Here is a 13,597-nt window from a genome sequence, read left to right on the forward strand (position 1 = left end):
CAGCTCCTTTGGACTGCAAGCTGGAGGAAGCAGGATGTGAACAGAGCCCCAGCTGACATACACTGTGAATGAGAGATAAACCTTTGTGTGTTAAGCCCTTGGAATTGTTTGTTACTGCAACATGGCTTAGCCAAAGCAGACTGCTACCGTATACTTATCATTCTTAGTAAATAGAGAACAATGGAATTGGCTATGTAGAAATTCACATTTGCTGTCCACTCCGTTGAAGTACATCTATACTTTAAAGCAGAAGTATCTATAAGGACTTATTATGTCAGCAAATATTATTTGGTTGAGTTGAGTTAGCAGCACAAAAATACATTCTTCAAATTGAAGAATCAGCTGACACATCACAGTTCTTATGAAAAACCAAGGAGAGGATCTGGGATCATAGAGATGTTTTCAAATGCAGAGTATGGTTCTATCCTCACTAAGCAGTTGCCTTGGAAGACCTGAGAATAATCTATATTCATGTCCACTTTGGGCAGAAATGATAATGATGAAACGTTACTATCAATAGGAATGCAAAGTCTTTTCTCAATCCAGTGATGCCCATTCATTCAGATCCTATCAATTTACAATTCATGGTAGGTAACTGGGGCAGAGGCCAGGCTGGCATTTACTCTCATGCGGTGAGTGTGCATTTCTTGCACTGGCTATCACAGGTTAACATTTACCATTTTGACTATTCAGAGAGCTTTCAGAGGAGAGTCATTTATCATTCTGGTGGCACCACTCCCTGGGATTGGCTCTTTTGCCTGCCTAGCTTTTCATCCTCATAAAGCTCTACTCTCTATTGCTTTTCCCCTGTCCAGTCGGTGGGAGCAAGAAATAATCTAATAGAATTTGGGAAGTTGAAAGGTCACTGGTGAGGTAGGTACCATTTTTGTTCCCATTTTTGAGTGCCAAACCTGCAGCGTAGAGAGGTTGAGCAAACCAGGGAGTGCAGCAACTGTAGTTTGAACCCAAGATAGACTGACACTAAATGACGCGAAGAAGCACAGAAAAACTGAGCTATAGCTGAGAGAGGTTATTATTATTATTTTTTAAAGAGGTGTATACTAAATAATATAACAAACAAGATTTGTGAATGGGTTGGTGTAGGACAGAAGAGTAAGGATGTACTTAACTGGGGAAGAAGAACCTTTCTCTCTCTCTCTCTCTCTCTCTCTCTCTCTCTCTCTCTCTCTCTCTCTCTTTCTCTCTTTGTAATTTATAGTTTTTCCCAATGATCCTCTTCTGGTCATTAGAAATTGCTCGGTAGAACTGCTTTACTGGCAACATGCTGTCAGTACTTATATTACTGAATGCCCTAGGAAATAATAAAACTCCATTTAAAGATATGCTAATTAAAGGCTTCCCACTATTTGATACTCTTCTCTTGATGTGAATGGTGCAGTTTCTTCTCAACATGAATATTGCCTTTAGAGCTCGAGTCAGACCTAACTTTTAGGTACTAGTCCATTTTTTTACCCCCTTGGGTTTGAATTCTAAATTCTAAATTCAAACCCAAGGGGGTAACCATCATTTGACGTCTACTGAACATTCATTTTAGTAGCATCTCACGGCCCATTTGGAGAAGTAAGAACAATGAATTTTCTGTTTTAAGAATAAAAAATTTTATAATTATCCAGTATTTTGCTCTTTTCAACCACAACAATATATGGTGACCTGATACATTGCCTATTATAGGAGCTTAAATGCCTTTTCAGTTATGGGAGAGTTTCACAGAGTTACAGTATTCTTCCTTTCGGAGAGATAGATGGTGGAAATTTTAAAACTCTCTGTGCTCTGTAGCATCCAACCTCGGATTTGTAGGACATTGGGTGAACTAGAACATAATGTCCCCAAACTGCTGAGGATCACAAAAAGTTTACCATATTTGGGGAGTATGTGTCATCAGTTTTTATCCAGCTAACAATGCTACCAGGTTATATGACGTTGGGGTGGCCATTTTGGAAGGAAGTCTTGAATAGATCATTTGAACCTAATGCTCAAAGAAGAAGGGACAGTTGAATTTCTTGATGAATAGATTTCTATCTAGGAAAAATAAATTCACACGTCTTTGATTTTAAAAAGATTACTTATTATAGAGATTTACCAGATTTTAACCCAAGTGCTTAGCATTTCAGATCTCAACAATTAATTCTTCACAGGCTAGGTTAATTGGGGTTATAACTCTTAAGAGAAAAACAGCAAATCTGGAGAAAATGACTTGCCAATTGAGGGATTAGCAATAATTTATCAGAAGGAGAAAACAAGATTTGAAAAACGTCATGGCCATGAAATATCATTACTAGAAACAGCTTAGGAGAACGGTTAATGCTAACCTTCAACCATCTTATCTGAGAAATGCCATCTTTTCAAACTCTCCAAACTCTGTGATCTCTTATTCTCCCTTATTATAGTGAAGTGGCATTTTGATTACAGCAAAGAAAGATGGCACTGCAAAGTCATATTCTCCCAGGGGTATTTTTGTAGACAATGCTTACTTAATTTCAATTTCAGAAATCTTTCGTGGCATATCTCTGCTTAATATATGGTTGTTAAAAATTTGTGTGAATGCGTAAAGAATTTTAAAGTGAATTGATAACATTAGGGACCAATAGAGAAACCTTAAAGAAAAAGAGGACCTAACAGTGCAAGAAAAGAGAAGAAAGCCCTCTCTGCACATTACATATCAGTTGTTTCTTTGGGGCACATTTCTCTATAGATTCTTCATGAACTAATAGCGTTCATGATGCAAGAACACTAAACGTGAAGGATGAACAACATCATCAGTGGTCTTGGGTTTTAAGTTCCTGTTCTCCCAGTGGCTATTTGGCCTTAGCCAAGTCATTAGTCTGGCTGGGTTTCCGTTTCCTCATCTGTAAAGTAAGAGTTGGGTAGAGACTCCTTCTAATTAAAAAATGCTGCGATCTGTGATGTGACTTATATGATTAAATTTTCTTTAAGTTGAATAATGTTATTCTATTGTGTTTCCCCGAAAATAAGACCTAGCCAGACAATCAGCTCTAATGCATCCTTTGGAGCAAAAATTAATATGTTATACCTGGTCTTATAGTAAAATAAGACCAAGTCTTATTTTTATATATTAATATACGACCCGGTCTTATTTTACTATAAGACCAGGCATAATACAATACAATACAATATAATATAATATAATATAATATAATATAATATAATATAATATAATATTGGGTCTTATATTAATTTTTGCTCCAAAAGACACATTAGAGCTGATTGTTCTGCTAGGTCTTATTTTCGGGGAAACACCATAGCAATGAAACCAAGCTTTGCTGTGTGAAGGACTGTTTGCCTTCACTCACTTCCGGTTTGCCTTCACCTACTTCTGATGCACATTCCTTCCTTCTCCTTGGTAACTTACAGATACCAACTGTAACCAAGTTGGTGATTTACAGATAGCAACTTGGGCAGTCAGTATTAATTCCTCATCCATAAAGTGTAATCTAGTATATCTTCATTAAATTGGCTTCCTCCTACATTCCACTTTCTCCAGTTTTCTATGCAGTATTCAAATTTTTCATAAGTTCTCTTCTTTGAGGAAAATGTAAAAGGAAAGAAAAAAACAAACAACATAAAAAAAACCCCAAAGATGGAAGGGGAATTCACAGATTAAGAGGCTTAAAAGAGATCTTAACCAAGCATAGTATATTACCGCACTTGGATCCTGATTCAAACAATCTGATTTTTAAAAAGTAAAAAGAGACATTTAAGAGACAATTGGAAATTGAAACACAGTAGATATTAAATCTGGAGAAATGATCATTAATTATTTTAGGTGTCACAATGATGATATACTTATGTTTTAAAAAGAGTCCTTATCTTTTAGTAACTTTTTCAGATAGAATAATATGATGCTGGAGGGCAGTTAGTGAGTGGTGATATAGACAGAACAAGTTTTGGCCATGAATTGACAGTTATAGAAATTAAATGATGGGTACATGGGAGTTAATTGCACTATTTGGCCTATTGTATAAGTTTTATAGTTTCCATAATACAAAATGTAAACGAAAAAGCTTAATAGGATTCATCCTAACAAGGCACATTTGCTGAGGTGTTGGAAAGGGTTGCTTGTTATAGTTGCATAATCGTTGGGGGTAAATATGGAAGTTCGTCAATCAGAAAGACTACAGTGAGGAGCTTGCTGGCAACGGGCCCAGCTCTGTGTAGCTGTCATCTAGCCTCTAGGCCAATTTGCCCTCTATAAATAACAGTCTATATTGAATGCTTTACTATTTTAACGCACATTCGCCACAGCTGCTGAGCATGTTTGTTTACGTAGCTATGAACCCTTCTGTAAACATCACTATCTCAAAATCACCCATGTGTCAGGAACATAAAGGGCCCCCTTTAAAAATACATTTGTGGGATGAGACACGGCCAGTTCCCAGATGTCTGGGTGGCTGGTAGCAGAATTTTCCAGGGTTTGATTCATTTTCAAAAATAGAATCACATGACTGGAAGGTTCTTGAGAGGTCATGGTACACACCCTTCTGGCTCTGGGATGGACCAGACTGAAGCCATCCACCAAGGATATGGGTCTGTCTTGTGTGGGTGTGAGTCTTTTATAAGGTCAGAGAACTCGCTGAGTGAAGGACTGGGTCCAGGACCTGCAGGCATCACGGGTGGGCAAGACGCGTGTCCTACCTTCAAAGATCTTACTTTCATTTTCTAAAAATGAGCCTGACTCTGAGTGATGCAGCAAAACAGGGCACTTCAGTACCACTGGCATTGGAATAGTATGTGTCAATGGAGAACCAAGTGGCCTGTGACAAGCCTGAGACCCAGGAGCCTGAAGAACTCTGGCGGCCAGCTGACTGCAGGATAACTCAGATCTCTGTGTGCCCCTAACATGCGTGACGAGAAGGGGGCACTGCATCACGGTGGTCGCGTGGGGCTCACCCTTGCAAGACGCCTGCTAACTGAGATTACTGATCATAGTTTAAAGTCAACTAAGACATGTTTGAAAGCAGAAATGAGTAAAGCAGAAGCTGTTCTGTGTCAGCGTGCTGTTTTCATGGCTCCCGACTTCCCAGCTAGTCCTACAATGAATACTTAGATCCTTGTGAATTTGTTTTCCTCAGTGTGTATTCAGCCCACATTCATTTTTTTTTCCTGTGGCTTTGACTCACTGAAGCATTTCTCCCCCGTAAGGGCCTGTTTAATGCCCATAAATACCAATTATTCTTTTCATTCACATAGAAAAAGTATCCCTCTGAAAAGATCAGCTGTGCTGGAAGTGCTGACTTGTACGAATCCCATCAGGAAAGGATCACGACATGTCCAAACTTCCAGAGAAGCCAAGAACTTTCTAGAACACTCTTCCTTCCACTTTCCGGAACTTAGAAAATTAATAGTGGTTGCCTTTCCCAGGAACAGGGGTAAATGGTTTGACTTTTTTTTTTTTTTTGATGGCACCTACCCATTTTTCTCTAAGAAAGCAGTAGAAGGACTGCTGGATGCTCAGAGACAAGTATTACTGGTCATTACCAAGAAAACAATGTTCCTTCCTTTGGAAAAGCTCACTCATTACAAGCTGTCACCAGAAAGACGTCTGCTCCAAGGAGAATGCCGACCCAGCGATGTCATAAAGATAATATGCTTAGTCTAGATTCATTTATTTTTCTAGATTGAGTGGCCTTTGGTTTGAGGGAAAACGACGCTCAGCTCCTGCAATTTAAAGCTCAGATTAACACCAGTAACCAGAGAGTACGTGTTTCCAGTGGCTTTTGCTTCTTGAGCTCAGAGATGCAATGATAAGAAAGCTTGTCCATTACCCGCCCTCACGTCCTGTTCGGAGAGTTTACAGTGAGAAATCTCATATTAAAACTGCATCACACATGGTCAGTTTGTGCCGCCATAGGCTGCGTCTCAGTGGCTACCACTAGGAGCGTCCAAAGTCCCTGTGCTCAGCTGAGTGGGAGAAGTTTCTGGTCTGTGGGAAATGACAGAGCTCCCTGTTTAAATTGTTTCTTCCCCTTTTCCTCCCTCCTGCCCAACAACTACTGCTTCACAAGCACACACAAGTCAGGCTCAAGGTACAGACAGGCCTGTTCACAGCTGCAACACTTATTTAGTATTTTACAGGAATTACTTTGTCATTCTTTAAAGCCGTTTTCAGATTAGGTCCATGTTCCTTTTGTTCTATGGAAAGGAGCCCACTCATATTATTGAGCTCCATGCAAAACCTTTTACTTACATTTTCATTGCTTGCTTCATTGTATTTTATTTCATTGTATTTCATTGCTTCATTGTATTTAAAAAAAAACCTATTGCAAAGGTTTCTACCACCATGAGAGACATTTGTTAGAGATTATGACCCTGCCTGCTTGCTACAGGGAGACAGAGACATGGGACCAATGGCGTTCCTTTGAAGGGATGACGGCGATCAGCTCATGGATTGATGAAGAATCTGGGACCAGGTTGCTGGCCATGCATTTTCAGGTTATATAAACCAACCCTGAGCCTCCAGTTGGAGACTTCAAAGCACAGAAGGGCAGATCGTATAACTAAACAGGATCCAAAGGTTAATAGTGATACTCTGAAGAACAGTAGAGAATTAATGAACCAGGGTTCTAGTTTATACTTTTCCCGTGGGGTACCACCGTTGCTGAAGTCAGAGTTTACAGCTCTGCTTTGTGGAATGTTACAGATAAATATGGGCAGAACCTGCTTTGCTGTTGGGATGTGTAACACGTGTAAAGTTTAGATATGAATGAAGACGTCAGTAAAAACAGACCATTTCTCTATTATGAGATCACCTTCCTGGAAACACACCAATGATTAGCTATTCACAGCAGAAGGCTCAATAGAATAATGATGAATGGATCTTTACTTTTTTTCTTTCTTGCTGGAATTATTTACTGGATCTGCAGTATTCTGTCTACTGGGGATTCAGCAGGTAGAATATGGAGAAAGGCACCAAGCAGTCACTTGATATAAAAGAAAAACCAATGCTATGGGTCTTGCAAACGTCTCCCAAAGAAGAGATGAAATTGCATTTTTATTAAAGCCATTTGTCAGGCTCCCTTTGAAAGGCTCAACTTCCGCCTGCTTTGGCAATAAATAACCTCAAGTATTTAAATTAAGCAATGCTTTAGAGCCATTTAAAAAGTGCATTAGAGACAGATTTTAATTTAAGTAAATATTTGGAAATGTAACATATATTAAGCAGTATTTTCAAAGATTTATTTATTAACTTATTTTCCAAAGGGCTTTTTAAAAGCTAAGTAGTTCGACTTCTTGGTGGATATACTTAAGGACACACAGGAATACTATTTCATGAAGCAAGGGGATGGTGTCAAGAGTGAGTGAGGTTCACTTTTCCACATTTTGCCGTAAATAAGAAAATCACATCCAGTTTAAAGTGAGCATTACTCCCACAGATACGCCAGGATGGAGCATGTCTTACCTGTAGCTTCTACCATTCCTTCGAGGATGACCACAATTTCTAGTTCCTCTTTGGGCAGCTGGGCTTTGGAGATCTCCCAGAAAGGACTCTGTTGGTTGATTTCGTGACTGATGATGAGTGGTGACACGAGAAACAGACGGTCATCCCCCGTGTAATACCCTACGTTGATATCTGTCTGGTTCAAAGGGATGAACTCCCCCTCCGAGGTCTGTTTGGATTTGATCAGCTTGGCTCTGATGGAAGCCTCCACGATGTGGGAATTCCTAAGATCCCCTACTCGGAACATGAGGCACAGTTTCCCATCCCGCATGGAGATGACCGCATGCGTGGAAAAAACCAGGGTCTCTGCCCTCTTCTTGGGTTGTGATATTTTTACAAACATGCATCCAACCATGAATGCATTGACAATGGACCCCAACACAGACTGGATTAAGAGGAGGATAATCCCCTCCGGGCACTTGTCCGTGATAACCCGGTAGCCATAACCAATGGTGGTTTCTGTCTCTATTGAGAATAAAAAAGCAGAGACGAACCCATTGAGGTTGGTGACGCAGGGAGTCCATGAGGGGTCCTCTATGTGCTCCATATCTCCTCGGATGTATGCGATTAGCCACCAGATCATCCCAAAAAAGAGCCATGTCACTGTGTAAACCATGACGAAAATCAACAGGTTGAATCTCCACTTGAGGTCTACTAAAGTGGTGAAGATGTCGGTCAGGTAGCGATAGGTCTCCCTCACGTTGCCGTGGTGGACGTTGCACTTGCCATCTTTCCGCACGTACCTCTGGATTTTCCTTTTGGTCCGGTCTCGGCAGATATGTCTTGGTAGGTCGTCCCTGGCCTGCTTAGGCAGCTTTGGCTGGTGGATGGCCACAGGGCTCTCAACGTCCTGATCCATGGAGTCGCCCTCCAGGACGTTAGCTGGTGGTTTGGAAAAAAGAAAAGAAACACCGAATGAAATGCTGGCTCTTTGGGGATCATGGAAACCACACCGTGTACGGTATCTGGTAGGGACACCAAATACCATCTGTGTAGCTATTAACAGAGTAAATGAAGCCATTTGTATTTGGTGGCATCTGGACAGGCCTCTAGTTGACTTGTAGTCCTGTGCTCTGCGGTCTAGCTCATGTAAGTCCTTCACCACCCTTTGACTACGACAAACCTTCCTGCTGTGAAATTGTCTCCCTGCCAGCAAGTTCTAAGAGCTGTCTCTTACAGGAAGATGTCTCCCCACTCTGACCGGTGTGCTGTTGCATGGGAGAGGCAGCACACTCTGGGTAAAGGAATGTTCCGATTCAGACAGTCTTGGTTCTGCCAGTTAGCAGTTGTGGGCTCTTGGACATGCTGTTATGGACTGAATCGTGTCCCCCCAAATCCATATATTGAAGCCCTACCTTCCAATGTGACTGTATTTGCAGATGGGACCTTGTAGGAGGTAACTGAGATTAAATGAGTCAAAAGGGGAGGGCCGAAATCCAGTAAGACTGGTGTTCTTATAAGAGACACCAGGGGTGTGAGCACAGAAGATAGGACATGTGAGGGCAGTGAGAAGGCGGCCATCTGCCAGGCAGGAAGAAAGGTCTTCTAGAGAAACCAAAGTCACCAGAAACCAACCCTGCTGGCACCTTAATCTTAAACTGCCAGCTCCCAGAACTGCCGGAAAATATATTTCTGTTGTTTAAGCCTGCCAGTCTGTGGTATTCTGTTATGGCAGCCTGAGTAGACGAACACACTATCCAAATTCATTGAGCCCTAGTTTCCACATTTACAAAATGGTGATCATGAAACCCAATTCCTAGTGTTGTTATAAGGTTGAGTGAAACCACATATGTGATATATACCTTCTTGGAACAGACATGTAATAAATATTCCTTTATAATAAATTGTTTCTTTGCTACTCTCCTTATATTTAGGGCAAGAATTTTGAGTAAGCTCTTTAAATTGTCAATCAAATTTCAGAGTTAAAAAAAAATAGTTCTGGTTTTGTTGGTTGATTCAATGTGAAGATTAAAAAAAATACATGGGGTAATCTTCTCTTTCTTTTCATGTGCTCACACATTTGATTTGGTTTCTGCCTCAACATTTCACATCTGCAGTTTTGGCTGGTGGTTATTTGCTTCTTTTCTGATGGTCTTCATGATTAATGCATTGGCATAATAATTGGTTAATGATGCATTAGAAAAACTCTCCTAGAATCCGAGTGCGAAGGGAAATTTGGAACTGATACTGCTATTAAGTACATAGCAACCACTATATGAAATAACTGTTCAGCCAATAATATTAAAACTTTCTAAAATCTTTTAAAATAACTTTTATAACTTTTAATAATAAAATTTTTATGCAGTTTCTTCTCCCAAGCTTTCCGTCTGTATCTTTTGGCTCTGTGATGCATTTTTTCCCCCCTGGGGTAATGACATTTTTTCCCCCTCCGTTAAAGAAGAAATGCAGTCAGCGAGAAAACATTTGTCTAAATAAAAATTAGCTGGGGATGGGACTTGAGTAGTACCAACTTAACTTATGGATTAAACCTTGCTCATGGTTGATTAGTTTCCTTAAAACTCAATCCCATCGATCTGTTTTTATGTTTCCGGGTCTGGTCTACAGAGTCTGCTGTTTGGCTTGACAACTTTGACTTTGAGATCACTGCCCTCAATAGCCCTTCATTTGTAAAGGGGCAACTTTGCTTTTTTTTTTTTCTTCTTCTTCTTCGAATAGATGCCAGGACAGGAGTCAAAGGGAAGCAAGATGGCGACGGGTGGAGTATCTGGATGGTAGCAAAAGTGACATTCGTGCTCAGTGCTAGCAGCCCTGCACAGCACGATGTTTGTGGCCCAGGGTGGTCACGGCTGAGCTCTTGATGCTATTTTTACCCTGAGTGAAAGTCTCTAAATATAACTTCACGCGGCGCGAGCTCTGGGTTCAAACCCTACCAGGTTGGGAAGGCCTTGTGTGTAGACCTGGTGTATGGTCTTGCTTCGACCTGGGTGGTAAACTCTCCGACTGTGCAAAGCTGTCTGAGTCCTTCAGTGGAAGAAGAGGGTTTGTCAGATTGGCTGCTTTTTAACAGTCTTTAGTGATATTTCATACTTTAAAATGTCACAGAGGAAATCTACAGCCACCCCCACAACCCACTTTGAAGCTGCTTTCCCCCCTTTTTTGGCTTCACTTTCTAGGCATTTATCCTGAGCTGGAGGAACCTGTTGGAGTGGTTAATGAGTGAGTCAAGTGCTCTGGGCAGTCGGGGGCAGTTGACCCTCCAATCTGTTTCTTCCCTTTCTCTAGTTCTGGACTGGACCACATTTTCTGGCCTCCTTTGCACTGAGGGTGGCCACGTGCTGAGGCCTGGCCTGTCTGGAGCAGGTGCCCTTCTGGCCTTACACAGTGTATATGCTCCTATTATGCTCTTGTCCTTCTCCAGGGGATGATGGAGAGGCCTGCATGCCTAAGCTAACTAGAAAAAAAGAAAAAGAAAAGTGATTGTTTTTGAGCCATTCTCTATTTTGTGTTTGCCATCAAATCAAGCATTCTCTCTAATTTTATGGGCAGCACTCTTGACACAGAGAAGCAGATGGGAGAGCGATCAGGGGGACTGGTGTGGGAAAGAGCAGGGGGAGCAGAGGAGAGTGAAGACGGAGGTTTGCGTTTGCTGTCTGTAAAGAACTAGCATGTGGTTAATCGCATGCTCATGTTTGGTGTTGGGGGAACATGTAAATGCATACGCTATTGAAGTGCCTTGTCAAAATAAACAAAAATGGAAACCAGCAAAGAAAGCCAGACCTTTCTGGGAGTGTGGTGAGAAGGTGGCCTCCAAGGTGCTCTGCAGGTGAGGCTGTGTGTGAAGGCAAGGGGCATCCATGGGAACATGGGGAAGGGGTTCAGAATAGGTCACCCCGAAATTTGCCACTTTGGCATATTGATTATTTGAAGTTAAAGGTACTTAAAGAGTTGTTGCAAGAAGGACACTCTGACCCTCCTTTGTCCTGAAAGCAAAAGATAAATCCACCCTGTGACAGGGGCCCTCCCTGCAGAAAGCATCCTTGCGTCCAGAGACGGGAATTTAGGGCCAAGAAGTCTAGCAACAAATCTTGTTCAGCGAACCCATATCTTCCTGGTAACTGTCTCACCACGTACTACTACGTATAGTCCAAACCCCTTTGTCTTGCAATTCCTTCACAAATGTATTCTTTGTCTAAATGGGGTAAAAGCTGTTTTGGTCACTTTTTTTCAGGTCTTCATTCTCTTGTGAAGTCTCCAAAGTGCATGTAAAAATTCAATACAATTTGTGTGCATTTGTCCTGTTAATCTATCTTATATCAGTTTCATTCTTAAGCCCACCAGAGACCCAAAGAGGGTCGAGGAGCACTTTTTACCCTTATAATGGTGAGGTAAGGCTGGGCCTCTGGCCTCATAGTGGCTATTGGGAAACAGGCTCAGACTTAAACCAAAAAAGCCAATGACATGTGACTAGGACCTGGGAAGTAGAAGAGACTGAGGTGAGTCCCACGGGGCAGGAAGGGTGAGGCCAGTGAGGGGCAGAGCAGGGTGTGGAGTGGGCAGAAGAGAAGGGCAGCTGGAGACTGTGTCTTGAGCATCCGCAGGGAGCACTGGACTAGGGAGAGAGGGCCCATTTGTTCTGGGTCTGAGACGTGAGTGCGCTCGGCTCCCAGTGAGCACAAAGCAAACGTGTTGGGTGGGGGGATAAGGAAGGGAACGTTCATGATAGCTCTTAATGTTTCTTTCTCAGAATCCCAGGTGTGAATTTGAGGGGGTGATCTGTATTGCATTTGCAAGAGCATTCTGAGCTGCTTTGCAGGGCGATCTGCAGCTGAGGCTGGGAAAGCAGACTCCCCATGTTCCTGCACAGCCCTTGGCCCAAACTGGTCACTACCCTTGGCCCCCACGGCCCCATGCCGGTGCAGGAAGTTGCCCTGAGCCCCCGGCTGTCCACTCAGTTACACCGACCCATTGCATGCATCCTCCAGCTTCATGCGGGCAGGTGACCAGAGATACTGTAGAGGAAGCCTCCTCTGAGGGTGGGGCGTGTATAGCGTGCAAGAGGACAGGAGGAGCTGGTGATTGGCTGAGAGTCAATGTGGGTCTGTGTGAAAAAGCTAGATGCACTCCCATCATGCTTGTTTCTTTTTCTCTCTCTCTTTAGAAAACTGATCAATTTGCACAGACCTAACTAAGGTGCAAAATAGCCTAGTGTACGCGTGGCAGAGCCACAAGCTGGAAGGGGTCCCGTCTCTGAGTCACTGCAATCGCGTTGTTGAATTTTGGCTGCAGAGCTTGTGGAGGGAGGCTGTTGCTCAGGCCCTGACCCGTGTACATGTCCTCCTGATGGGAAATTCTTGCATTTCTAATTATACATGTATTCTATGAGTGAAACGTCCACTATCGAAGAAAAAAATGCAAAAAGTACTTTGATAATTTTTAATGTCACGGGGAAAACCTAACAGAAAAACAGGATAGATCTCAAACCCACATGCAGAATCAAAGATTGGAAGGACTTACATGAAGATGTTACCAGGGTACTTCTGGGTACATGGGTGGGTGGGGGGCTTATGGGTGCTTTTAATTTTCTTTTTAAACATTCTGAGTTTTCTAAATTTTCCAGAATGAGTTTATATTACTTTATAATCAGAAAGAACAAGATAATTTTCAAGACATTAAGACTCTTCTGGTGTGTGATTTCAGGAATCTAAGAAAATTATGACTAAATCCCATGGGGTCGTATGGGGGGAGCAGCAGAGGAAATACAGAATGCCTGTGGGTGTGAGACCACCTGAGGGGCAGGGCCCCATGGGCAAAGCTTGTCAGCTGTCCCTGGAAATGGCCTAGCAGCCCTCACAAGAGGAGGCAGTCCTGGGAGCCTGAAGACCTCAAGGGGATGTTCCAGTGAGGGCTGAGGTTGATGCTGGTTTGGGTTGGTTCTGTTTAAAGTGTCTACAGACACCCAGGTGAGCTCCCCTGTAGGAAATCAGGTGTGTGGGGCTGAAGTGTATCAGTGACCTGACCTGGATCCAGATTTGGATGCTATCAGTGGGAGTTGTGATTAAGGGCATGGATGAAAATTATGGAGGGACTGCTCATAGTGAGAAGACAATACAGAAGACAGGATCCTGGAAAACAATTACACGAAGAAGTCAGAAGTCCAGG

The 13,597-nt window shown here is 42.3% G+C and overlaps 1 protein-coding gene across 2 annotated transcripts in view; it reads right to left on the reverse strand.

Annotated features, from left to right (window-relative positions):
- The window catches only part of KCNJ6 (potassium inwardly rectifying channel subfamily J member 6), a 234,743-nt gene that overhangs the window by 57,548 nt on the left and 163,598 nt on the right, over positions 1 to 13,597 (reverse strand). For both annotated transcript variants that reach the window (XM_081063110.1, XM_081063109.1), the window contains exon 3: positions 7,439 to 8,359. In XM_081063110.1, the coding sequence (XP_080919236.1) occupies positions 7,439 to 8,359 (921 nt within the window). The remainder of the gene's footprint in view (positions 1 to 7,438; positions 8,360 to 13,597) is intronic.

This window comes from Rhinolophus hipposideros (genome assembly GCF_964194185.1).
Source record: "Rhinolophus hipposideros genome assembly, chromosome: 2".
NCBI classification, from domain to species: Eukaryota; Metazoa; Chordata; class Mammalia; order Chiroptera; family Rhinolophidae; genus Rhinolophus; species Rhinolophus hipposideros.